The 27,888-nt window shown below is 49.7% G+C and overlaps 1 protein-coding gene across 21 annotated transcripts in view; it reads left to right on the top strand.

The window, feature by feature from the left end:
• The first annotated feature begins 364 nt into the window (after window positions 1–364).
• DYSF (dysferlin) overlaps window positions 365–27,888 on the top strand; it is a 224,339-nt gene continuing 196,815 nt past the window's right edge. For 9 of the 21 annotated variants that reach the window (XM_036908364.2, XM_036908361.2, XM_036908363.2 and 6 more), the window contains exons 1-3: window positions 365–504; window positions 22,982–23,037; window positions 23,961–24,052. In XM_036908364.2, coding sequence (XP_036764259.2) covers window positions 417–504; window positions 22,982–23,037; window positions 23,961–24,052 — 236 coding nt within the window. In that variant the 5' untranslated portion in view covers window positions 365–416. Of the gene's footprint in view, window positions 505–9,714; window positions 10,222–22,981; window positions 23,038–23,960; window positions 24,053–27,888 lie in introns of those variants that run through there. The other 12 variants (XM_036908347.2, XM_057497099.1, XM_036908344.2 and 9 more) reach the window with 6 other exon arrangements.

The raw sequence follows: 27,888 nt of genomic DNA, 5'->3' as shown, positions 1-27,888 counted from the left end.
ATCCGGACAGCTCCGGGCGTCCGGAGCCCCGTCCAGCCCCCGGGTCATCGCGGCCGCCGCCCAGGCCGCTGTTTCACCGCCAGGTGCAAAACGCCGTGTCATTGGGAGAGTCTGCGGCCGGAGCATTGAATTACAGCACAGCCAAGTCCGGCTGGGGCGGCGGGGGTGGAAGATGAGCAGAAGCCCCTGCTTTCCGAGTGACCCCTGAGAAGCCGGGCCGGCGCAGCCGGGGCGGGGCCCGAGTGTGCCCACCAGAGCAGCCTAGGGCTGGCCTGTTCCTCTTTGAGAGCAGCAGTTCTGAGCCGGGAGCCAGTGATCCTGAGCGGCCTCTCTCTGCCAGCCCCCTCGGGTGCTGGGTCCCACGAGCGGCCAGCTCTCCGCGCCCTGGGCGCACGGGGATCTCACGCGCGCCAATCATGTTGAGGGTCTTCATCCTCTATGCCGAGAACGTCCACACCCCGGACACTGACATCAGCGATGCCTACTGCTCCGCTGTGTTTGCAGGTAGGAGGAGCCTGCGACCCCCGCCAGGCCGGGCGGTTGGGGGTCTCGGAGCGGAGGCCTCGGGTCTCCATTGGGAGAGGAGAGCGCTTAGCATGTGAAAGACAAGGGTCTACGCCCCGGCGAGACTCTGAGTGTTGTTACAAAGACACAGATCCTCGGGGAGGTGTGACTCAGAGGGGAACAGGCAGTGAGGGAGAGGTTGCCGAACCCGGTGAGGGGCTAAGGTGGGCCTGGAAAGTGAGGCCAGCCTCTTTTCTGGATCTCTTCAAAGAGGTCTTTCTGAGCTGTGGGCGGCAAAGCGCCGTTCCGCAGGGCTGTCCTCTCCCAGGAAGGCTGACTCCCAGGCCTGTTTATAACCAGCTCTCTTCCCTGGGCCTGGAGGCTCTTCTAAGGCCTTTGTTCTTTATCACGGGCTAGGCTGGCTGGTGGGCCGGGGGCTGCTGGGGGCAGAGACACCGCCCTCTTGCCCAGGGATCCTACTCTTGTTTGGGCACAGAATGGGGGAAATTTAGTGTCTGGCACAGCTGTCACCAGCACCAATCTCTGGGAACTTTCTCCCCCCATCCCCAACCAGCCTGGAGCATGTGAGGAGTGCTATCTCTATCAGATGGGGTTTCTTTGAGCCGGGCAGCCTGCTCCCCTATTAGATTAGGACTTCCCCAGGAAGGTCTTCGCCTGGTTATGAGTGGTCTTTTCCTCCAGGAGGTGAGGGCTGGGCCCTGTCTGCTTCCCTGGGACCTGCTCAGAGCCAAGCCAGGGCTTTGGTCTACACAGCTGGGCCTTTGGGTTGGAGCCATCCCAGGAAAGAAAGACAGGGGGCAAGAGTGTGAGAGCCTGTCTCCCCACCCACCTGTTACTCCCCTTCTCCCCAGAGATATGACTACATCCAGGCCTTCAGAAATCATAGTGTTGGCTTGTCTCTGGCCATCCATCAGACCTCTCCTTTCAATGTCATGAACTCCTATATCTGCTAGTTCCCAGACACCCAAGTAAAGCAGCAGGCACTAAAAGGAGGGACAGAGGAGGAGTGGGAGGTGACATTCCAGCCGTGCTTTTTTCCCAACGTGTTGCATTGACCTTTCTTGACCAGTTTTCCACAGTTGCCTCCAGAAATGAGCTTTATCAGGGTGTTTGCAGGGGGAAGACAGGGCACAAACAGGGGGCATCCACACTTCCTCTGCATGCTTAGCTCTGGGGAGGCCAGGCCAGTGGTTCACTTGCACAGCCTGGGCTAACAGCCGGGTTGAGGGCCCACACACTGTATTGTACAACTCCAGGGTGCACCACTGGTACCTAAATATTCCTTTGGCTGAGGGGAGGGATGATATTGTCCCCTCAAAGGGAGAGGGGGACCCTTTCCATTAAGCAGCTACCTCCTGCTCCAGCACCCATCGTAGTGCCCCAGCCTGAGAGCTGAGCAGGCTTTGTGAATGGCACCCTCTGGAACTGCCCAGTGAACGCCAAGAGGGGCCACTTTGGTGCCCCTGCCTCTTTTCTCAGGGGTCTTGTCTCCTCTGGGGCCACTCTGCCTGAACCAGATTTTCCTCTACCTTACCTGACCACATCCCCTACCTCACAACCTTAATACAAACACACCTGCTTCATACTCCATGGTTCTCCCACCCAGGCCAGGCTCGGAACCCTACCAGGGGAAAGGAAAGAATGAATAATGAATAGGGAAGTACTTTCCAACCCCAGAAGTGCTTTGCACACAGGAAGTACTGTTGCTCTGGCTCCTCTCCTGTGGTTACTTCAGCCCCAAGGGCCTTCTGTGGAGCAATCTCCTGAATCCTCCATCCTCCATCCCCCAGGTTCCCTGACTGAGCCCCTCCCCCACCTGCCTGATGTCAGTCTGCAGTCTTGCCCTTTGCCTGCTGCCTGAAACCTCTGCGGAGCTCCCTCCTCTCTGTGGAGCAAGGAAGTATGTTGTTTGTGCTGACTGTGAGTGCCCCCAGCCTGCGGACGTGGCTGGCTGGAAATCCACTCCCAGTCATCACAGTCACTGCCAGGCAGTCATGGGGAATGCAGTCCCTCCCTCCCCAGCCCTGGCCACATTACACCTCCTGCCTTGGTCAAGCTCTTACCCCATGTCCAAATTTGGCTTCCTTGCGGCATGCAGGCCTGCTCGCTCTCCTTCTTTCACCAGGGCCAGATCAGTGAATGATTACACAGAAGGCTCTGGTCTCAGGGACATCCTATTCAAAGCAAAACATCCCCTGGGAAGCCTTCCCTCACCAGCTGGCCTGCACCTGGCCTTCCCAGACCCTTTAGGTTTGGGTTCCCAAAAAGCCCTCCTTTGGCTACCTGATTATAATATCCCTTAATGACACCTCCTGGCTCCTCCATGCATGCATAAATTCATTTCATACTCATAGGAGCTTTTTAAGGCCAAAAGGTGGGGATATCATCTCCTTTTACAGACGAGCTAATAGGCACAGAGAAGTTCAGGGGCCTGGCCAAGGTCACACAGTGGACAAAGCATGCCCTCCCCCATTCATCAGTGCCCTCTGTTGTTCTCCGCATCCATGACTCATGAATAAGAAAGCGCTTTGGAAGGCAAACCATGTGCTGCCCACACCAGAGACCAGACCGGAGCACCCCAGCCTGAGTCAGCACAGGGGAGGGCTATTGGGGTACTCCTCTGGGCTGAGCCAGAGGGGAGGGGAGTGCAAGGCTGCAGGGCCACAGCATAAGACAAGTGACCAAAGGATGGAGGGTTCTGATTTTGGAAATGTGTGTTCATCACAAGGAGAGAGAATGGGCATTCATTAAGCACAAACAATGTACCATTTTAGAGGCTGTTTCTTTAGAACCCCACAACAATCCTATGAAAGAGATATATTTGACTGATACCATGTTTACAAGGTGCTAGGCACTCTTCAAAACAGAACTCATTTACGATGAATTGTATCATGTCCGGTTATAATTTGCACGAGGTGCTATATGTAGATACTTAATCCACCTAGCAACCATACATGGTAGCAACTATTATTGGTACCACTTTACAGATGAGAAAACTGCAGCACAAAGAGGTTGAGTGAGGAACACTAAGTACTGGAGTTGGGTGGGAGTCTAGCCCATGCGATCTGGCTCCAGAGCCCCATCTTTAGCTGCTCCAGCTCCCTCTGGTCTTAGCTCTGATGTACAGGGCACAAGCAATATACACAGCGGAGGGGCAGGATTTGGACCCAGGTCTGGCTCACACCCCAGAGCCCAGTCTCAGTCTGCATGTTTCCCCCTCACATCTTACTCATTGTCCCTACTGCCACACGCCCGCTCTCACCCAGCACAGATATCCTCTCTCGCTGTCTGGTCTGAGGGTGCTTTCTGAACTCAGAGGGGTCTCTGCCCTTCTGCATCACCCTCTTTGGGTCTCACAGGACCAGCCTGTCTCCAGCTGGCCCAGAACGCTCCCTCTGACATTACCCTTTGCCAGGCCATCTCACAGGCATCTGCAGACCCCTGGTGGCTGCTCTGGGTCGGGTAAGCCGGGGCCAGGTCATAGGCATGGGCCTGAGGCAGACAGCCTGCAGTGGGTGTGGAGGTACCCAGGCGCCTCTGAGAAGGGGTCATTGTAACCGTGGGCCCCGGGCTTAGCCAGTCCAGTAAGTTGGGTGGAAGGGCTCAGCATTGGCAGCTTTTTCACATTCCAGTAGAATCAGAGCATCAAACAAGAGAGAGAAAAGGGTGGTAGCTGAGAGCTTTGGCTTTGGACCCAGACTGCTTGGGATCTTGGTTTTAGAATCTCAACTCTGCCACTTTCCAGCTGTGTGTCTTCGGGCAAGTTACTTAACCACTCTGTGTCTTGGTTTCCTCATCTGTAAAGTATTGATAATAATTATGCCTGCTTTGTAGGGACAGAGCTGAAGAGTTTATGTGTTAAAAATCCATACAAAGCACTTTGAATAGTGCTGGTACTCAAGACATGTTAACAATTCTTACTGTTATTATACATGATTATGCATATATTTATTACAGTTATTGTTAACATGTATTGCATACATACTAAGAAATCACTGTACACATCCAAGAAGTCTCTCACTACCTTTCCTATTATTAGCTCTGATTATCCATCTACTGACCTACCAGACTGGACACAATGGGCTGACTGGTCAAGTCACCACATATGGCTATTTGGGTGGTCATATGTCCAGGCTCTTCCCTCTGTCCCAGGGGACCCTGGTTCTGTCTCCTCTGGCTGTTCTTCCTGCAGCAGCCCCTTCTGAGCTGAAGGCATTTGTCTATGTGCTTGATGGCTGACCATGGCCTCATGGTGCTGGATCTTTCTTGGAACAAATATCCCTGGTGACTCCTGGACCCCACAAATCTCCTCAGTTCCTTTCCCCAGGCCACACTCACTGTCTTTCTCCACTACCTCTATGCAAAGTGATTCATCAGAATGAAATATTAGCAGGAAGAGCGCTAACATCTCTTTAACACCCACTGTGTTTCACACTTCCAGCACCTCTGTGAAATATCATTCTCTTGATTTCACAGAAGCGGAAACAGACTCTGAAAGGTCAACTCACATGTTTCAAGTCCCAGAGCTAGAGAAGTGTGGACTGGGATGGAAGCCCGGGACCGTCTGGTTGTTCTCACTACAGGACGGTTCTTCCCGGGCAGTTATATAACGATGGCTGTAGCCAGAGTCCCTACTGTCTGTGCTTCTGCATCCTTGGTAGACACACAGGTGCCCCTCAATCCCAGCTGGTTGGTTGGGATACCCATGGGATGCACATGTTTCAGTGACTGTGAAGGGAGAGGCCAGAGGGATGCACTGGAGTGTCCCTACTCTTGAAGATTTTGGACTTTGGCAAATGTGCCTGAAAGAAATTCTGTAAACTCCCATGCAGGGTGTTCTTCCCAAAGATGATGTCATTAAGTAGTGGGGCAAGGTTTGTTTGCTTCCTGGACACCCCATGTCAGGCTTTGGAAAAAAATTCAGAGTGCTGAGCCAGAGGCGGCCAGCAGGCCCAACTCCAACATTAAGAAGAGGCCCCGTTAGAAGCATCACTTCCTTGACTGGCAGGGAGGTCAGAACCCAAATAGGTGACAGAAGAGGACTGGGGTCACCAACTCAGTTGCGTGTAGGAGCCTGGTGGGTTGTATAACTAAGATGTGGCCAGAAGGAAAAGCACATGCATATGGGGTGAGTGGTGGTGAGTAGGATGAGCCTGGGGTGCACGCCCTCACCCATGGTGTCAGATAATCAGTGTTAGGTAGAGAATCTGGGTCTCTGATTTTTCAAGAGAAGCTGTAAATCCAGATTTGTATGGGAAATCGTTTAATATTTAGTTAGCATATAATTTTGTTACAAACATTGTGTTGGTCAAAGAAAACAGGAAAAATAGGCTGGTTGTGTCCCTGGGGGACACCAGTGACAGCATCTGATGTGGTATTTCATTTAATCTTGGGAACCTTGGTCTTGGGCTTCCCAGAGAACAGGTCATTCCCCTCTCCCTTGGGATTATCAGCCAGCACTTACCATGACTACACTGATGGGGCCATTGGTAAAAGGGAGAGAGCTTAGTATCCCCTTACCTCGGTCAGCCCTGAGATGTCATCATGGTAAACATGACATCTTAAGTAAAAACTGGGCTTGCTATCCAAACTCAGCTTCAAAACAGGTCCCCTCACCCCATTGCTACCCAGCAGTGACTGCTAAGCAGGTCTTGTCACCTTCATAGTGGGACTGGAGTAGTTGGTAGTGCCGAGAAGCTCCCCTTACCTGTGGTTTCAGGTGAGATGCAGACCTGGTTGTAAGTGAGCCCTAAGTAATGGAGATATGAACATGATAGTTTCCCACATTCACACAATAGTTGATGTGTGAGCCCTGGCTGGTAAAATTCTGACCCACAAGGCTGTCTGGGACCCCAGATCCTTCTGTCTTGTTGCTCTGCTATCTCTGGGGTCCCCCGACAATATGGCTGATCAACACTCTCCATCCCAGCAGCATGGGACAGCCTGCCTCTCCCTTGACAGACACAGCCACACAGTTACATACGTCCCTTCTGCTCACATCCTGTTGGGCATTTCTTAGTTTCATGGCCACAGCTAGCTGCAAGGGAGGCTGGAAATGTAGTCTTTCTATTTGGGTGGCCATATGTCCAGGTAAATCTATGGAAAATTTCTACAGAAGAAGGGGAAGACATACAGGAAGGGGACAGGCTGAAGTCTCAGCACACTCTCCATGACAGCTGCATTCCTGATACAAGTCCCCTTGGGAGGAAGTCCCTTTGAGTACTAGGTCCCAGTATGATGCCTCCAAGGGAATGGTCAGCTATCTGATCAGGGAGAAGTCCTGGGCAGTGAGCAGCAGCTGGGCTGCGGAGCTGGAGGTCAGGGTGGGAAAGGGGCCTCAGGAAGTTTCCAGGGCTTAGGCCACAGCTGCTGCTTTTCTGGTTTATAGAACAGGTCTGTGGAGCTCCTGTTTCTTGGACACAAGTCAAGTGTTTATAAAGGTGTCTTGGAATATTCCTCTGGAAGTATTGCATATGTTCCCTACAGATTTCCTGTGCTGCCTCAAATGGATTAGAGCAGGAGTAGGTGGTGGGGTGAGGTGTACTGGGGGAAAGGAGTAAAGCCAGGAATCACTGTGATAGAGAAAAAAAAATCATCATATCCAAAATTACCCCTAGGGGGCAGTACTGTCCTCTTTGAGAACTACTGACTCAGCCTCAATGCAGGGTGGAAGGGATACTGGGGGGCCAATTACAGTGTCCACCACACCAGCCACAGGCCAGCCCTTTCTATGTACTGGGAACGCCTGGCTGACTGAGACAGCCTTGGTCTCTCCCATGTTGACTGACTCCACAGTCTAGGTAAACATCAAACAAGAAATGGCACAGATAGTTAATCCTTACAACTGTGGTGAGTGCTAGAAAGGAAAAGTGCCCCTGTGTAGTTGTTTGCCAGAAATACTCAGCCTAGATGGGGAGGTCAGAAACTGCTTTCTGGAGGGAATGATGTGTCAGCTGAGGCCTGAGGGGAGAACGGAGGTGGCCTTGCAAAGGCATGTGCAGGCAGAAGGGACAGCAGAACTGCAAGATGGGAGGGAGCTCAGCATGTTCCAGAAGCTGAGAAGCCACTGGAGCTGGAACTCAGAGAGTGAGGGGCTGAGCAGCCTTTCCCTGTGGTGGGGAGTAAGGGATCTGGACTTCATCCCAAAAGCACAGAGGCCTTTGAGGGGCTTTCACCAGAGGAGAGCCCTGATCATATTTGTTTTAAGATTGCCTGGCCCCAGTGTGGACAGTGGCCCAGAGGTGACCAGCTAGGAGGTGGTATGGTGGAAATGCCTCTGTAGAGGCTTATGGATGTGTGGGTGCCAAAGTCAGTGGGTGTCAGTGAGGATGATTTAGGCTGCAAGTAAGTGGAATCCTGCCTCGAATAGGCTTTAATAATAAGCAGCCCTAAAGTGATCTTCATTCCTGGTACAAGCCCCTTTGGGGAGAACCTGTTTTGAGTACTAAGCCCCAGTATGATTCAGAGACTTTGATCCAGGGACATGGTGGGCTCTGGGCATATACAGTGTACAGCTCCAGGGAACCCGAACCCAAGGAGACCTCAGTTTTCCTCTCTCCTTGATGTCTGCTACATCCTAGAGCTGGCTGCCAATTAGATCTACATGCGTCCATATTCTCATGAAGTGGGGGAGGGAGTTGGGCTTCTGTATTCACAGAGTGTAAGTCCATCCCTCCAGGAGAACAACTCAGGACATCGGCTCATTGCTAGACCAAGAGTTATTGTCAGGAGATAGGCTTAGATAAATCAGGATCCTCCCAGAGCCAGAGCAGGGGTCATACCTGAACAGTAAGCTTCTGCCATGAAGAAGGAAGGAGTTCTGGGTGTTGGAGAGGCAGCGAGTCCACTGCACTGAGAGGGTGGGTGGGGTCATTCTCATTACCACCAGGGCAGAGTGGTGGAGTCAGGAAGAAGAGGGCCCGAGCCAGCTAGAAAAAGTGCAACTTTAAAGGCTGGGGAGAGGACAGCACCAGACTTGTCACTGAGTGGGTGAGATAGGGTGAATTTCGTGCCCAGGTGCCCAGCTGGTCTTAGGTAGGAGTATGGGTGATTCATTCATAACAGCAAAGAAGGCAAAGGATTTGGGCACAGATGCTGATGGGGCTTAGGAGGCTAGGAGGCTCAGTAAGTTCTCTACTTGGTAAATAGGAAGCTGAGAGTGAGGATGGCAGTGCAGTATTGTAGGTTTGGGGAGAGAAACGTGGGATTTGGTCATCTAGGAGAGAGGGAGATTGAAGAGACTGGGTGCCCGGCTGCAGAGTCCACCTGAGTTAGCGGTCATGAATTGTTAGTGACAATGGGCAGGTCAGCTGTGTTATTCTCCAACACCTTTAGTGCTTACGGTACAGGGGTGGAGTAGGCAGAGTGGGATTTCACCAGGTCATGGCTTACATGAAAATGCTGGGTCCTCAAAATAAGAGAGGGGAAAGGGAGCTGAGATTTTATGCAGCAGAATGATGATAACCAGTCACCCAATTTAGGTGAGGTAGGAGGTAAGTGAGGACTTGAGAGGTGGGCGGAGGGACAGAGCCCTGTCCGCTGCTAGGTGCTGGAGTGTAGGGGTATAGAGGTGACAGGATAGGGCTCCTGAGGTCAAGAAGGTCATCAGCTGGAAAGGAACCAGACATGACACGGGAAAGCGTGCTAAGGGCTGTCACGGTTCAAGTTTCATCCTATAAGCAAGTTCCCCCACGGTGAGGGCGAGGGGGCCTAGAGACGCTGTCGGGAATGCTGCAGGGGACCGAATGGACAGCGGGTGGATCCCTGTGCTCCAGGGAACGCAGTGTGATTTGGGAAGACACCTTCGCCTCCAGAGTCAGCCGCCCCGGACTGCGCTAGAGAAGGCTCAGGCGGGTTCGCGAGGGCTCGAGCCGCGAAATCTCTCCGGGCGCTGGGCTCCCAGGACGCCAGAACGGCTGCCTGGGCACCGAGGGCGGCTTGTGGGCAGGCGGGCCGCCGCGAGGCGAGCGGCGCGGAGGCGGGGGGCTCAGGGCTCAGCGCGCGCCACGCCGCTCCGCGCTCCCCCCCTCCAGCTCTCGCTCGCTGGTGCAGCTTCCCGCGGTCGCACTCTCGTTCCTGCCGTGGCCCTCCAGCTCCACCGCCTCCGGCATTTCTCCTCCGCGTCGGTTCGCTCTCCCAGCGCCCCCGGCGTGCCGGCCCGGCTGGGCGCAGAGAAAAAACGGCAGCGGGAGGTCGGCGCCGGAGCGCACCGGGGGCTCCCGCGAGCAGGGCCGGAGTGCAGTGTCCCAGCTGCCTGGCCGAGCCGGGCATCCCGCGTCGGCGGCTCATCCATTCCGCGGACGGGGGCCCAGCGCCCCCACAGGCGCGCGTCTGACCCCTGCCCCGCCCCACCCTCCACAGGCAGGGCGGATCCAAGCAGGGACCGGAACCCAGGGTCCGCCCAGCGGGTGTCCGGTGTCCTTCCTGCAGCCTCTTCCCGGCGTAGGGACTTCTCCGCGGAGGCACAGGGAGGGCGACAGCTCCTTTTGGCGCGGCTGCTGCGGAGCCCGGGGCGCTTCCTCGGTGGGTGCCTGAGCCCGGTGCTCCCCTTCGGCTCCCGCTCGCGTCCTGCCTGCGCCCCTCTGCGCGCCCACGGCGGCCGAACCATGTTGTGCTGCCTGCTGGTGAGGGCCAGCAACCTCCCCAGTGTGAAGAAGGACCGGCGCAGCGACCCAGTCGCCAGCCTGTCTTTCCGAGGTGAGAACCCCGTGGTCGCCGCGTCCGCCTGCGGGCACCGCCAGACTCCCCGCGCGGCAGGCCGGGTCTATGCCCCGGCTCTGGCACTAACCCTAGACCAGGCCACCGTTTCTCCCTGTCAGCCGGGACAGAAATCTCAGCCATGTCTTCTACCAGAGGGGCGAGGAGGGTGAAACAGCGCAGTAAAATGCCACAGTGTTCTGAAATTTTGGAAAACTAAGTGCCATAGCATGTGAACAGTTATCCCTCTTCTAAGACCGACACCCAGAGGGAGTAAAAGTGTGGGTTGCAAGGTGGGTGCAGAATGAAAGGAATCAGGATCACTTAAAAATTGGGCTTGTAGACAGTGTACTCTGAAAGTTGTGTCGTTTTTCTCATTCATTCATTCATTTGCCGTCTTTATGGAACACTGACCATTTTGAATCTGCCTTGTCTAGGTGGGGAGGAAAAGGAACAGCAGAGGAAGGATGTAGCCTTGGCACAAGAAGTGTTTAGGGGTACAAGGATGTTCTTCCAAATTCAAACAGCCTAAGCACATTGAGGTGCTTAGACAAGAGAGGATCTCTCTCTCTCTGTTTGGAAAACAGAGGACTCAAACCGCCCCTTTCATCAGGCATCCTTAACCCCCAACTTTAAGGCAGACATTCCCACTGGAGGAGGTGACTCAGGAGGGGGAAAGGGAAGAGGAAGGACCTGTCAAATTAAGAGAAGGAACAATGGCTGTGAGTCAGGCCCCCAGTTCTGCAAAGAAAGATAAATAAGGAAAGGAGAGAGGGTTTCCCTCTTACTAGGAGACATATCCTGTGGTTTTGTGGAATTAAAAAATATGGACATCACAAAAGATGGTCAAATGTAGAGGAAAAAGTGGCTAGTGTTTTCATGAGGTTTGAAACCAGTGGGGCACTAAAGGGGCTCTTTAGGTCTGACACATGATCTCCATCCACACCCCAAACACCCCAAAATACTAAGAACCATAGATTGAAGGCACAATTTGGCAAAATGAGAACTCCATGAAGCTTTTATTCTTCATTATGGGATAATTTACATTTTATTACTCTTAACAGTGTGAATCAAATGTTTTAGAAAACTTGGCTATTTTCATTAATTGGGAACATTCCTGGGTTCCCACTATGAAATGCAACTTCTCTAACCCTCCCCACCCATCAGATTCCTCATAAAACATTACTGTATAGAAATTGCAGAGCCATGACTAGCTGAAAAGGGGATCCCTGAGGATCCTGGGGGCCTACAGTAGCCTAGGTCTCTTGGATGCTTTGGTATTCTTTTGGGTCTGTTCACAGGTCTTTTTCCCTGTTTCTGGAATAGTCTTGTGGCAGCTACTAATCTCCCCATTCTGCAGATGAGGAAATGGAAACCTGAGGAAGTTAAATGATGTGTCCACATCAGTGGACATGGCAGGGAGCACTTAGAGTGGACAGTTGCTCTTGAGTGAGGTGGGTGGCCAAATGTGTTGAGGTCCCTCTTGGCCGGTGCCCTGGTGCGGGTACCTCAAGCATATGCAGAGGCTGTCTTCTCCCAATTTCTGCATTCCCTGCCCTTTATGATGCCTCACTATTTATTTGTACTGACAAGTCCCTAGTAAAGCTATATAATAAAGAAATATAATAGAATGTATCATCTCCAAGTGTTCAAAGTCTGTTAATCTTTCAAAGCCCTGCTGCAATGCTACCTCCTCCAGGAAGGCACCCAGGATTCCCCTGGCTTCACTAGTCTCTCCTCTCTGTATGCACAACACCTTGTCAGGTTTCCTAGCACTCCCCCCAGCTGGCCTGTGTGCGGTACTCAGCTCCATACTGAGGACACTGTAATGCCTTGAGAGCAGTGGCCTGTGCTATTTTTCAGGATGCCCAGTGCTGAGTGAAAATAGGCACTATGTAGTGTTTGTGTGCGTTCTGGCCTCATTTTTGGCTGTCTTCAAGATGTGCCTAGGAGCCTCAGGCAGTCTGGGGCAGTGGTCTTCATGCTTTCCCATGCCAGAAATCCTCTGGAGAGTGTGTTTGAAAGACAGATTCCTGAGTTCTGATCCAGCAGGGCTAAGTGACCAAGAAATCAGCACTCAACATCCACCTGATGTGGGGCATTTTGGAACCACGCTTGAAAGAGACTGATGTGAGATGTAGTAAAAGGTGAAATTAATGTGCCTTTCCTACCCTCCCAGGAGGTATTCATTCTGGAGTTGGGGATCCAGCTGATGTTTAGAGAGACAGGCTGTTAGAATCAGACCCCAGAATTTACAGATCATCTAGGCCTGAGTGCTCAACCCTGGCTGCACATCAGAATCACATGGGGGAGGCTTTAAAAACAAGCACTGCCAATCTGCACCTTCCCTCCACTCTTGAAGCCACATCTCTGATGGAGGGTCCCAGGTAGAGATGTTTCTTAAGAATCTCCAGATGTTTCAGCTATGCAGTCAGGGGTAGAAGCCTTGAGCTGCATCCCCTCATGGCACAGAGGGGACTGTGGCCTGCTTGCAGAGAAGCCAGCCTACCACTGTGTGCTTGGCTTCCACAGCAGCTGAAGTGCCTGGGCCTGGCTGGCCCCACTTGCCTTGCAGTTGTTCCCCGGCCATTCCAGGCTCGGGTGTAATTTCAGGACATGCCTCCCGAAATAGACTATGAGCCCTGAATGGCTGGACTATGAGAGTGTCTTTTTGGTTTCCCTCTTTCAGGGTGTCAGGGTGAAGGCTATTAATGAATACTTATCATTCTTTCATACTTGTACTGATTAAGTAATCAGTTAACATGATCATGAGTATCTGCACTGGGTAGATTTTTGATCATCTGTGTGAATGAATTGCTTCATTTTTTATAGCTTTTACTCATCTGTACCCTCTTCTGCCCTGGCCATTTTCCACCCTTTCATGATTATTAATGTCCTTCCATTCATGCACTTAGTTTATTGAGCACCCACTATGTGCCTAGTGCTGTTGAAGGTGCTGGGGGTGCATCTAAGAACAAAACAGATCCCTGTGTTCTTGGAGCTCAGACCCCTTACTTCCCTGAAGCTTGGACCTCCTATGTCCCTGCTTGGTGAGTTTCTACCCTGCTTCACCCAGGCTTGCCAGCCAGGAACTCGAGTCATTATAGTCCCTTCCTGCTCTCTCTTCCTCCCCATGTCTTTCCAGTCAATGCCTCCTCTCTTTGCCTCCTCCTTTCTGTCTCCTGGTGGGGTGGGGTGTCTCTTGACTCTGTGCAGAAGCCTGGGGGATCTTCCAGAAGCCTCTGAAGGTGGAAACACTTCTGAGGGGCACATGTGACTCACCTGTGCAGGGAAGATGGGCTGCAGGGGCTCTGGACCCTCTTAATTTGGCTTTTTAAACATTAAAAGTGACTGTAAAGCATTGAAAATGCCTTCTGTTTGTGTGTGTGTGTGTGTGTGTGTGAACATAATATGTTGTCATTATAGAAAAGGATATTTTACAGAAAGGCATGAGGCAAAGTAAAAATGGTACCAAATCCTGATACTTTGAATTAATCTGTTAACAATTTGACATAGTTCCTCCAAGATTCTCCCCCTCCCACCACACACACACTTATTTTAAAAAGCAATTTTTGTTGTGAAATTTAACATCCAAGTAAAACACATAAAATGTAGATGTATGCTTTCACACCGTGTTCTCAGCTGGGGGCAATTTTGTTCCTCAGGGGACATTTGGCCATGTCTGGAAACATTTGGGGTTGTCACCACTGGGTGGGGGAATGGGGTGCTACTGTGATCTGGTGGGTAGAGGCCAGGGATGCTGCTAAGCCTCCCACAGTGCACAGGACAGCCCCACAAGACCCACATGAGTAGCTGTCCAGCCCCTAATGTTAATAGTGCCAAGGCTGAGAAGCCCTGTTGTAATGAATAAATGATGATGAGAACATCCATGTATACCACCCAGTATAGAACCTAACTGGTCCCAACTCCCCACCAGAAGTCCCCAGACCCACCCCTGTCTTCCTCTCTAGAGGTAATCCCATCCCAGATATCTTTTTTTCAAATGTTTGCATGTTTACATTTTCACTCAACAGTAAACCAGAGGCAGTTTTCTATGTCAGTAAATATTATTCTACATACCTTTTAATGTCTGCATAGTATTTTATTATATGGATGCACCATAATTCAACTAATCAATCCCCTACTGATGAATATTTGGGTTGTATCAAATTTTTCATATTTCTATCCAATGCTTAAATTATACTGTGAGAAATATTCTCATGACTAACTCTTTGCCCACATATTTAATTTTTTCCTTTGGGTAAATACTGGAAGTGGCATTGCTGTGTCAGGTTATAAATGTATTTAAGGCTTTGCCGCTTTCCCCAAATTTCTCTCCTGCAAATCTGCACAAACTTTAACCTCCTGTAGCAGAGTAGGAGGGCTTATTTTCTTATAATCCTGTGAACACAAAACATTATCATGCAGATCTTTAGCAATTTCTTAGGTTCAAAGGGTACTCGTAGCATTTCAGTGTTACTACTTATTTGCATTTATTTATTTCTTCCTGATTGGCTTTCTAATTAGCCCAGTTTTGGGAAGAAGGGGCATTTGCCTTTTTCTTAGTTGTAAGTGGTCTTTCATATTAAGGATATTAACAATTTGTCACAAATGTCTCACATATCTTCCCTAGTTCCAATTGACCTTTTGGGGTTAATTCCCTAGTTCCAATTGACCTTTTGGGGACCTTCTCAGTGCATTCTGTCACAGGCAGTGTATCCACTCACTAACGACCCCTTCCTGGCTACTTGTTTCCTGGAAAGTGTGGTTTCAGCTAGAATCTGGGAAGATGGAGATGTTGCGGGAGTTCTTGAGGGTGAGAAGCCCAGGGCTCTGCTGGGGAGAAAGGAGACAGCTACCCAGTTTTGGGGGTGTGCAGGCTTGAGTCAGGGCACAGATGGTGGGGCAAGTGTCAGAATCATCAGTGTCTACCTGCCCTTTTGTTAGGGGCTATCTGTGCCCAGAGGTAAAGCAGACCTTCCTTCAGCAGAAGCCAGGGCTAACTTCTCCTATCAGTTGCCACTACCTTTAGATTGTCTGCAGGTACTTTGAATTTCTATTGCTTTCTTTGTCTGATGGGCAGTCTAGTGATGTGTCAAGAGAGTGTCAAACAGAGCAAGTCCTCAGTAAGTATCTGTGGACTGTATGAGAGGCTGCATCTAGGCTGCTTGCAGGATCTGAAGGCACCCTGCAGCCTCTGACAGTAATTCCTGTCACCTGACTCAGGAGCACAAACAGCCCATGCCTCTCTCTCTGGGAGTCCCAAACGCGCCATCCCCTCTCCTCTGTGCTCCCTCCCTGGGTGAAGGGCACCACCAGCCACCATGCATCCCTGTCAGAACCTGAGACATGCTCTCCTCCCCCTTTCCCTTTCCCCACCCAGACCCTAGTCATAGACCCCAAGCCCACTGTGTCCTCACCATCTCTTACCTGGACTTAAAAAAAAAATGTGGTAAAATACACTTAACATAAAATTAACAAAATTAGCCATTTTTAAATGTAGAGTCCTGTGGTATTAAGTACATTCGTATTGTGCAGCCATTGCCACCATCCACCTCCAGATGCTTTCATCTTCTCCAACTGAAATTACACTCACTGAATAATAACCCCCCATTGCCTCCTACCCAAGCCCCTGGTAATTAGCTTCTTTCACTCAGCAAAGTGTTCCCAAGGTTCATCCATGTTGTAGCATGTATCAGAATTTCCTTCCTTTAAAGCTGAATAATATTCCCTTGTTTGTATATCCCACATTCTGTTTATCCATTCATCTATCTGTGGATATTTGGACTTTGAGATGCATTGGGAAATGGACCTGTATTTATTAGCTTTTCTTTAAACCTTCTTTTGACAGGCATGAAAACCTCTCACATTACAGATTGTATTTAGCATCCTCGGTAAAAATCTCTGAGTTAGACTTTGTCTTCTCCACTGTCATCAGTCTGACAAACATAAGCATTTTGTCTGCTTCCCAAATGAACCCTGACTTTATCATTGTGTTGGGAGAAGCGGGGGGTCTGTCCTTCTCAGCTACTGGGAGATGGCTAGCTGGCTGTGCCAGAGGCCAGGGTGCTCCCTCCACACTGTAACCCACGTGTGGGTATCCTGGCCCTGGGGGCCAAATGGCATCTTGGGCCACTGAAAGGGACCTGTCCACACAACGTGGGCCTGAAGGCATGAGTGAGGCCAGGCGCCCAGACTGCTGGGGAGAAAACACCTTGGCCACTGTTAGGTAGACCTCACCTAACAGTGAGAGACCTCACCTAACAGGAGAGAGAAGGCATTGATTAATGTGCCTCCTTGTGTGAGGCTGTGGCCACGTCTGATGCTCAGGTGTCAGGAGATGCAGGGGGCTCCTGCCAGTGGAGACTGCTCAGCCAGGTGGCCCCAGTGCTGGCAGGGCAGGATGGGCTGTCTTCTTTACCTCCGCTCTGCTTCTGTCTCTCAGGCCCCCGCTCTCCTCCCACAGCCCGTGGTCTTTAGTGGAGTTGACTCCAGTGGGGACAGGACAGTGAGCCTCATCATTCCTGTCTAACACACCTTGGCTCCTGGCTCAGGACCAAGATGGTGATTACTTTGTTTTCCAGTTCTCCTCTGACAATCTTCCTTTAAAGCAATATTTTCAAACTTTTTGGACTGTCATCCACAACAAGAAATCTATTTCACATTAAGACATAGTACATACACATAAATGTGTATGTGAAAATATAACCAGAAGTTTCCAGTAATAGTACTTTTATGATGAAAGATGTACTCTGATGTTTTCTTCTATAATCTATTCTGTCATTAAAAAGACATACTGGTCAACTCAGTTGTTGTCGTGGCCTACTAATAGGTCCCAATGAGCAGTTTGAAAAACACTACAGCAATGGGGGATTCTGGTCTAGGACTCTGGGGTACAGTTGAAGTGGTAGGCCTGGGGAAACAAGTGAAGAATTTCCATGGGGACAGTAGAGTCCTTCCATGGTAGACTTATTCCTCTCCACTGAGTCATTGACTCTGGAGGAACACCTGAGAGCTACAGCATGATTTGTATGGATATCTGCTGGCCCTCAATTCTTCAGAGCAATCTGGGGAGAGGGTATATGACCATCCATGCAACCCCAGCATGAGCTGTGAGCTCTCCTGTGTCTTTAACTATTGAGTCTCTTAAGTAACACACATAAAGGCATATCTCTCAAGGCCAAATTTAATTATCAAGGTCAGGACAGGTCTAAATCCATAGTGAGGAAACAACTATTTACTTAACTATTTCCTAATTTGTAGCATGCCCTCCCTTCCCTTGGTGTCTGTAAGTCATGTGACTGTGCTGGGTTAAAGTTTCCTTTCTTCTTTGCTCCTCCTTAGGGCCAAAGCTCCTTTCTGTGACCCTCCCTCCATGTCATCCAGAGGGTCCCAGAGTTTGCCCTTCCAACAAGGACTTAATGAAATCTCTTGAGGGCCTTTGTTGTCATCTTCAGGAAAGGCAGGAGTGGACAATGTTTAAAAGACACTTTGCACAGGGCTCTGCACACAGACACTGCTCAACTGATACTAGCCAGGAGCACCAGGAAATATTCCCAAGTGGACAACTCAAGAGAGGCTACAGATGGAATTTCCAGGTTACTCCTGTAGGTCATCAGAAGTTGATAGGGGAGGGGAAGTGAACACCTAAATAGCATCTCATGTCCCCTCAAAACCCTGTAAAGTAGACACTGCCAAGGGAACTGAGGCCTAGAAAGATTATAAACTGGTCTAAGGTCACACAGCATTGGCTGGTTGGAATGACTCCAAAGCCTTTAACCCCTCCTGGAGCCACACCAACATGGTCCACAAGGGGATTCAGAGCGAATCAGCCAGCGCAGGCATGGACCAACTTCGTGAAGGTGATGGCACCCCACCTAGGTCGCCTCCCCCATCATCATGCCCCCTTTCATCCCCTCTGTCAGCTGACACACAGCTGTACTGTTAATGCAGTTTGGTGGTGTTCCCTGAGAAGAGTGGTCCTGTCCTCTGTTGAGGAAGTCAACTTGCCACCAACTTCAGAAAGAAAAGGATCCACTCATTCAGTGCCCAATTACTGGGAACCTCTCTATATACTAGGGTTACTAATGTGAGTAAGGCATGGTGTCTACCCTCTGAAGCTCACAGACCAGCTGGGGAGGCAGACATAGAACCACACAGTTATCCTGATGTCTGATGCATGTGCTCACAGCTTGTAACCATCTCAGTCTGGGAGAGTGAGGGGACATTTTTCAGAGGAGACACAACTGAGGTGGGTATTGATGAATCAGTAGGAGTTTGCTAGATGTGTATGAGGAGGGGAGGAGATGTGAACTCACATTTAAAGAGTATGCTGTGTGCCAGGCCCCTTACTCATCCTATCTTGTTTACTTTTCATAACCTTATAGGGAGATTTTATTATGACCTTACAGATGAGGAAACAGAGGCTGAAATGTTCAATGAATTTCCTAAGAGTTTCTACAGGGGTGGTATATGGACCCCTGGGGAATCCCCAAGACAATGAGCAGGTCAGTAAGGTTAAAACTATTTTCACAACAACACTAGGTTTTTATTTGCCTTTTTCATTGTATTGACATGTGCATTGATGGTACAGCAGTGATAAAAGGTAAAACTGCTGGTGCCCTAATACTAATGAAGGCCTTGGCACCAAACTGTACTAGTCCTTGTATTCTTCACCCTCAGGTATTTTCAGTTAAAAAGAAAAAAAGCCAATTTCACTGAAGAATGTCCTTGACAAAGCAGCACAATTATTAATTTTATTAATCTTGATCCCCAAGAACACGTTGTTGTAATGTTTTGTGTGTTGAAATGGGAAGTATACATAGAGGACTTCTGCACATTGAAAAATGATGATTGTTGCAAGAAAAAAAGCACTTGTGTGACTGCTTGAGTTGCGAGCTAAACTAGCCATTAATTTTTTGTTGAATACTGTCTTTACTTGAAAGTAAAGATGAATGACAAGCTGTGATTATTTAGTCTTGGGCATTTAATAGTTTCTTGAAAATGAATGAGTGGACACGTTACTTAAAGCCGACACTTGGTATTTGTCGCCAATCATAAAATTTGAGCTTTCAGACAAAAATTGGAATTTTAGAAAACTTCTATCTTCCAACTTCCTAGTATTTAATGACTCTTCTGATAAGATTGATGGCGATATTAATGAATGTGATTTTTCGGTATTATATAATGAAATGTCAGTATTTGCAAGGTCTGGAAAACTTAATGAACAAAAATTTTCCAAATGATGAATGCAAGCCAGTACAGAATCATGCATGGGTAAAGTGTTCATTCAAAATACAAGACAGAACAGTAGAATTTAATGTAACAGTATAAAGTGTTCGAGCTGGTTTCAGATTTCACACTGCAACTAACTTTTAAGGAATACTACTTGCTGAGTTTTGGTGTAGTATCACGGAAGGATATCCATAATTATCTGAAAATTTGTTAAAATATGTCTCTCTTTTCAACTATACATCTGGATGGATTTTCTTCATAGATATCGACCAAAGCAAGACATCTCAATAGACTGAATGTAGAAATATTTATGAGAATCCAGCCAGCATGAAAGAGAGTTGCAAAATGTAAACTTTTACTTTTATTTCCCTTTGTTTTGGAAATTAATTTTTTTAAATAAAAATATGTCACTTATGTTAACATGCACTGGATTTATTCTTATAATTTAAAATTAATTACTGAATAAATATTTTTAAATGCCTGAGTTTTGATATTGAATACAGTAAAAGTTGGTAGATATAAGCTGCCTAGATTAAAGCTCTTTGGAGTTCTCAGTAAATTTTAAGACTTACATCCTGTGACCAAAGAGTTTGAGAACTGCTTCCCTAAGGTCATAAATGTTCTGTGGTGGTCTGTGTCCTTGCATTTCCTACATCAGTAATTTTGCAATAGGTGGAGAGGGGGTTGGGAACTCACCCTCTCCCACTGGGGCATGTGTATCAGAATCTTGAGGAGACTTCTGGAGGCTGAGCAACCATTTTCAACATAATAGTCTTAGATTCAAAGGAGCCATGGACATACAATGGGGAAATGACAGTCTCTTCAACAGATGGTGCTGGCAAAAATGGACAGCTACATGTAAGAGAATGAAACTGGATCACTGTCTAACCCCATACACAAAGGTAAATTCAAAATGGATCAAAGACCTGAATGTAAGTCATGAAACCATAAAACTCTTAGAAAAAAACATAGGCAAAAATCTCTTGGACATAAACATTAGCAACTTCTTCATGAACATATCTCCCCGGGCAAGGAAAACAAAAGCAAAAATGAACAAGTGGGACTATATCAAGCTGAAAAGCTTCTGTACAGCAAAGGACACCATCAATAGAACAAAAAGGCATCCTACAGTATGGGAGAATATATTCATAAATGACAGATCCGATAAAGGCTTGACATCCAAAATATATAAAGAGCTCATGCACCTCAACAAACAAAAAGCAAATAATCCAATTAAAAAATGGGCAGAGGAGCTGAATAGACAGTTCTCCAGAGAAGAAATTCAGATGGCCAACAGACACATGAAAAGATGCTCCACATCGCTAGTTATCAGAGACATGCAAATTAAAACCACAATGAGATATCACCTCACACCAGTAAGGATGGCTACCATCCAAAAGACAAACAACAACAAATGTTGGCAAGGTTGTGGAGAAAGGGGAACCCTCCTACACTGCTGGTGGGAATGTAAATTAGTTCAACCATTGTGGAAAGCAGTATGGAGGTTCCTCAAAATAGACTTACCATTTGACCCAGGAATTCCACTTCTAGGAATTTACCCTAAGAATGCAGCACTCCAGTTTGAAAAAGACAGATGCACCCCTATGTTTATCGCAGCACTATTTACAATAGCCAAGAAATGGAAGCAACTTAAGTGTCCATCAGTAGATGAATGGATAAAGAAGAGGTGGTACATATACTCAATGGAATATTATTCAGCCATAAGAAGAAAACAAATCCTACAATTTGCAACAACATGGATGGAGCTAGAGGGTATTATGCTCAGTGAAATAAGCCAAGCAGAGAAAGACAAATACCAAATGATTTCACTCTGTGGAGTGTAAGAACAAAGAAAAAATGGAAGGAACAAAACAGCAGCAGAATCACAGAACCCAAGAATGGACTAACAGTTACCAAAGGGAAAGAGACTGGGGAGAATGGGAGGGTAGGGAGGGATAAGGGCGAGGAAGAAGAAAGGGGGTACTATGATTAGCATGTATAATGTGGGGGTGGTGGAAAGGGGAGGGCTGTGCAACACAGAGAAGACAAGTAGTGATTCTACAAAATCTTACTATGCTGATGGACAGTGATTGTAATGGGGTTTGTGGGGGGACTTGGGGTAGGGGAGAGCCTAGTAAACATAATGTTCTTCATGTAATTGTAGATTAATGATAACAAAAAAAAAAAAGTCTTGGATTCTACCAAGCCCTGCTCTGCTTCTCCCCCTTAGATGTTTCTCCACGATTTTTCTTTGCTCTTTCTGTGTTTCTCTCCTCCAAATTCTTCCCCAAACCTTGCTCATGCCCATGACTCCTCTCTGCTTTCCTCTTTGTCCTGTTCTGAAACAGGCCAGAGGGGACTCAGCCCAGAGGTGGTCACTGGCAATGCTCAGCTTCAGAGGAGGACCTGGTGGTTCTGGGAGATGTTTCCAGAGGCTTGTGGGCTTTCAGAGGCCAGACTATGTGAAAGCTGAGCAGTCCAGGTGGAGACCAAAGGCTTCTCACTGGAGAGCCTTATGGGGGGGAGGGGGGGTTGAACCACATGAGATGCAACCCAAATATAAGTTCTGTGTCTAGCTGTACATTTTATCATCCACTGAGCACACAATCATTTCTGTTCTGACGCTTAGTGGAAGAGTTGGACAGGTTTAGCCCTTCCTCAGCCACTCTTCAAACCTGAGGCTCCAGAGCAAGCACCCCAACCGGCTTCCTGTGGTCTGGGGCCCTGTGGCTCCCATCTCAGCCATTACAGTGTTAGTTTCCTTGTTGTCTACCAAAGCTGTTCTACATTCCCTTGACCCAGTCCGCAGGAGCAGATAGAACTGCCTCGGGACAGCCTGCTTCAGATAGACCCCTTGAAGACGAGTGTAAAGGGGATTTTTTTAAAAAATTGAGGTACAATTTACATACCCTAAAATTCACCATTTTAACCATTTAAAGTGTATAGGTTAGATAGGTTTTAGTATATTCACAGTGTTGTTCAACTGTCATCATTAACTAATTCCAGAACATTTCATCACTCCAAAAAGAAACTTCTATTAGGCATTCACTTTGCCATTTCCATCTCCTTATACTCCCTAGAACCTATTAATCTATTTCCTATCTCTGTGGATTTGCCCATTCTGGATAGTTTACATAAATGGAATCATATGAGGTGTGAAGGTGGATGTTTTTAAAAAGAAAGATGGAATATTTTCTATGATGATCATTCATTCTTAGAGTCAGAAAATTGACAATGAAAAAACTTTATTTGGAAAGTCAGTAATAACAGTAACAAACTCATTAAGAAAGGTCAGCCTGGGTTCCTTTAAAAACATCTATCTGATGGGGCTGCTGTTTCTCCACCCCAGAGCTGAGGGTGAAGCCATGTGGTTGGCTGCAGCCTGGTGGAGTCTCAGGGCCCCTCTGGCTTGGTAAGGTTGTCTTTGGTGGGTGCTCTGCAGTGCAGGTCTTAGAAGTGACCCTAACTTGGTGGAAGGTGTAGTGATGGGACACATCTCTCCAGTCTCCCTTTGCATCTCTCCTAGGGGTGAAGAAGAGAACCAGAGTCATCAAGAACTGTGTGAACCCCGTGTGGAATGAGGTATGTGAGCTTTCACCTCCTTCCTTCTCCATCTGCTGCCCTGTCCCCACACTGCCAGTCAGGGGCCTCCTCCAGGACATGGCTTTCTCGGCTGTCCTGTCAAGGAAGGGAGGGGCTGGTGGTCAGAGGGCCAAGTAAATCCTCCTGGTGCTAGGAACCTGGAAGGAGGCTGGGTGGCCTGGCCTGCCAGGTAAAGAGGCATCTCGCCTGTGGTGGGGATGTGGCGTGGGGAGGAGCGAGATGTCTTCTGCCTCTGTCCCCTCCAACTCTGGCCAGCCAGGCGGAGGGTGTTCAGGGGCTCTCTTGTCTGCTTTATCTCCCTCACACAGGCTGTTCTCCCTGCCCAAAGCCCACCTCCTCACCGCACAGCCCTCCCTGACTAGCCACGCCCTCCTCTGGCTCCTCCTGGCCTCTGCCCCCTCAACCTGCAGCCTGCATTAGCTCCCTGGTGGTCTTCCGGGAGCCCTGGGTGCTTGTGTGGAGGGGTCGGGATGTGTAAGGGAGCCTTTGCTCTGAGGAGGGCCCGGGGTCTGTGGATGGCCGTACCCATGCTGCCCAGCAGAGGCCTAGCTCCTGGAGGAGCACACTGAGCTTGGTCCCTGAGGATGTGGGGGGTCACCTGTCACCTGGCATTTTCCCCAGCTGTGCTCCTGGCTAGGCTTCCTGGTGATTGGTGGGACTGAGCTGGGTGAGGCGGGGGGGCATGGGAGTCTGCCTTCTCCTCTCTTCTGCCACCGTTGGCTCTCACTCTCACTTCTGATGTTCTGGGGTCCTGCTCTTTATGTACCCATTCACGCATTTGCCCATCCGTCCACCAATGTTGTCATGGATGCCTGCTCAGTGCCTGGGGGACCAGGGTGAACCAGACACAGTTCTTTCTCCTAGGGGGCCACAGGCTAAGATCTTTTCTCCTTTTCTTCCAGGGCTTTGAGTGGGACCTCAAGGGCATCCCCCTGGACCAGAGCTCTGAGCTTCATGTGGTGGTCAAAGACCATGAGACAATGGGGAGGAACAGGTGAGGTGGGTAAGGGGGACTCCATGGCCTGAAGGTACAGGTAGGGTCCTGGTGGATGCAGACTCCCAAAGCTGACCCCGGAGAGCTGCATTTCTTGAAGACCTGTGTCTTGTGGGCCAGGCCCAGTGGAAGATGCCGGGGAGAGGCCTGGCTGCAGCCCTAGGAACTCAGCCATGAGTAAATCTGAGAGCTATCCAGGCTGCGGGGAAGTAAGATGGGCAAGAAGTAGGTACGCACACATTTGCACCGAAAGTTCGTGCCCCGGGGATCAGGGAGGAAAAGGTTTCCTGTGTCCTGCTCCAGCCCTGGGGTGCCTGGACGTGGCCCTCTCTCCCCACCCAGGCCAGGCTGGTGAGGGCAGCGCAGATTCCAGGAGGCAGCAGGCAAAGCCAGGCTCACTGGCAGGGAGCTCCCGAGGAAGGCTTCCCAGAAGAGGTGCGGTCTGTGGGTTAGAAGTCAGAACAGCAGGAATGGTTCATGCTGACTACACCCATCCTTGCCCACGTTTCTGTTACTACTTTGTGTTGATAGTGGGACGCTTTCCAGGCAGGGGGAGTAAAGGAGTGAAGGTGCGGTGGCAAAAGCAACCTCTCCCTAGGCAGGCAGTGAGTTCTTTTGCCCCTGGGTGCTGCCTGTGCTGGTGGCAGGGACTGGGGGGTGAGCGGGGCCAAGCCAGCTTGCAGACAGGATGGCTGACTGTGGGGATGGCTGGTCTGGGGGATGCAGCCTGTGAGGTCACACAGCCTTGAACATCAGGATGGGGGTTCAGCATCCTTGCTGGGCATGCCAGGGTGTGTTGGGTACCAGCGGGGGTTGGTTCATGCTCCTGCTATCATTTACTGAGGCCCGGGCCCAAGGACCAGGCATTGGCTTGCTGTCTGTAACCTGTTCACAGGGAACCTTTGTTGGGGAACTGGGTCAGCCTGTGTCTGAGGTCTGGGAAGCCTAGTTGTCTTACTGCGGGGTGGGGGAGGAGAGAGATGGAAGGAGCCAGGACTCAGAGCCCTGGGGAAGGCCAACCAGAGACTCAGGCTGCAAAACACCTGGAAAGCTTGAAATCTTAAAAAGCATGGAGGAAAAACCCAACTGCTTCAGTCTCCCTGTGGCTCTACTGGCCATGGGGGTAGGACATGGTGTGTATGGGAATGGTGGGGGCACTTTCACCGGGCCATCCAAAGGTGGGGTTGCAAGGTGTGGGGGCCCAGGGGGCCTGCAACCCATCTTGTCCAGCCTGGACCTCAGCAGCCCCTGCCTGCACAGAGGGCTGGGGCTAGAATCAGTTCACACCAGCACCCCGACACAGACATTTTGTGGAAAAAAGACAGCCTCTGACAGGCATGATTGGTGGACCTATAGGCGAGGGAAGAAGTGACACTGGCTGTCCCACAAGGCTTTCTGGAGGAGGGTCACACAGACCGACTCAGAGGATGGGGGAGTCTTCAGAGAGATTGAAGAAGGGAGGGCATTCCGTATTCAGGTACAGAGGACAGGTGGGCTGAGGCCATGCAGGGTGGGGCTCAGCACAGACATGAGCAGCCTGAAGAGAATAGAGCAGTGGGGCCAGATCACGAGGGGACCTCTAATACCAGGCTGAAGATAATAATAGCCTAACCACAACAGTTGATGTTTACCAAGAGCTTAGCTGAGTGTATGGCCTTGTGTTGACTGTTTACAGTATAAGATGTTTTTAATCAGTTAGGTACTACAGTTATAGTCGTCATCATTACAGATGGAGGAAGTGAGGCTCTGAGAGACTGGGTAATTTTCTCAAAGGCTAGTGATGGCAGAGCTGTGATTGACAGGCAGGTCTGCACATGTTTATAACCACTGAGCCTCCTGCACCTCCCAGAGGCTCCTTGGAGCTCTAGGTGGGTGCTGGGCTCTTCTGGAGAGTTCTTCGTGATGATGCTGGAGTTGAGAGAGTTAGCTAGACAAAGGTGGGACAGTGTATTTACTGCAAGTCATGCAGAGGAAATGCGTGTTTCATTTTCATGATCACATTCAGTATTACGGGCCCTGTGGGGCAAATTGTAAGACCATGAAGGCGGCATGAGAACAGGGGCTGTGACCATAACTTTGATCAATTCAGGAGCCAGGTTGGCCTTCAGGGTGACAGGCCGGTGCCACACATGGGCTGTCCTGACCTGTGGGTCAGAGGCCACCCCAGGGGGCAGGCTGCCTCGCATGTTGGTGCCCTCTTGTTGGTGCCTGTGGGTGTCCTCTAGCTCCTGGGAGGAAGTCAGCTCCCTGAAAACCAGTTCCCTACATGACCAGTTCACTGCAGTTCCTCAAACATCAACTTGCAGAAGAGCTAACGTTCAGAAGTTCCCAATTCATCAGAAACTTCTTTCTTTCTAATAGCTAGTTGAATATACTTTGTGAGTTTTCCAGACATTTATCTCAATTTTGCATGTCTAGCAATTAAAAATTGAATTCTATTTCCTTGGGCAATGCAGCCTCCACAGTAGTTTGCTTGACTGTATGGTACAGAGGGGGAGCCTCAGAGCGAAGGGGACAGGCAAGGTCATTCTGTGATGCCCCCTGGGTTAGGTGTCACAGTACCATAACTCCACACAGGAAACTGTGGGAAAAAATCCGAGATTAAAAGTATTAACAATTCTAAAGCTGCAAAAGTAAGAAACATACCAGGAAGTGGTGGGACCAACCATGTGACATTTTACATTTTGAAAGAGAAAGGGAAAAAATTCAGTAAATTCAATTTCCTGAGCATTTTAAATTGGACACCTAATTATTGCCCCCAAGTTGTCACTGGTCAGGAAGCAAACAGGGAAATAACAGTTGAACAGGGCAGTGTCTGTTGTCATCTGACTGCCCTCGGGGCATCGGTGAGTCCCACCGGGTCCTTATGCAGCTGCCCCTTTGTTGCTGGTGGTCTGGGCATGTGCCCCCTTGGGCCTTCGGCAGGCGGATGGGTCAGGCCCTCCTGGGTGTCGACTCTTGCCCCTCTGCCTCCTGCTGACCTGCCTTGTCTGCCCCCACCGGCTTCTGGAGTCCCCTCGGCACTTCCCTCATTCAGTACGGCCTCTCACTTGGCACCCCTGCCTCCAGTCTCTTGCTTTGCTTCTTTTCCCTCCTCCCTCCTCTCCTTTTATTCTTTCTATCCCATTTGGCCACCTCCACTCGCTTCTTTCCTGGCTTCTGGGGCATTTGATGTTTCTCAGCTTCCCCTGATGACCTGTGGCTACCTGGCTGCCCTCGTTACCCTAGATGGGTCTGCTGGCCCGGGGTGGGGTCTCGGTGCTTCAGGAGGGGAACCCATAGCTGGAAACTGCCTCGGGCTGCCCAGGTCCCCACCCACCCTGAGCCCAAGGGAGCCCTGATCCAGTGGCAGGAGTGGACCAACTTTGGGTTCATAAAATCAGGTTTGAAATGCACATAAAAGGAAACCCCACTCCTAAGGATGGGAGACACACCGACGAGCACAGGGGTAGGTGCTGAACTGCAGGCCCAGGCTGCACTCAACAAATTCCTGTTTACTCTGGGCTTCTGGAGGGGTGGTGACCCTGATCTCTGACCAGCTGTTCTGATCCCTGGGATGTTCAGCCCAGAAGCTCCTAATCTAGGCCACATAGTAGCATCATGGCACACAACCAGTGCTGGGCCCTGCCTGGGATGTAACGGGCTGGGGCAGAGCTTGGGCTTCATTACACATGCTCAGGTATTAGCCATTTATCTGTGCAGCCCTGGGTGAGAGCCAGTCATCTCTATTCTGGACCAGTGTTGCCCAGTGGAACTTTCTGAGATGACGGCACTGTTCTGTGTTGGCTAATGTAGCTGAAGAACTGAAGCTTAAATTTAACTTAATTTAATTTAAA

Source organism: Manis pentadactyla, chromosome 2 (assembly GCF_030020395.1).
Source record: "Manis pentadactyla isolate mManPen7 chromosome 2, mManPen7.hap1, whole genome shotgun sequence".
In the NCBI taxonomy this organism is placed as follows: domain Eukaryota; kingdom Metazoa; phylum Chordata; class Mammalia; order Pholidota; family Manidae; genus Manis; species Manis pentadactyla.
The sequence above is the reverse complement of the archived record's forward strand: the minus strand, read 5'-3'. Positions and strand labels throughout refer to the sequence as shown.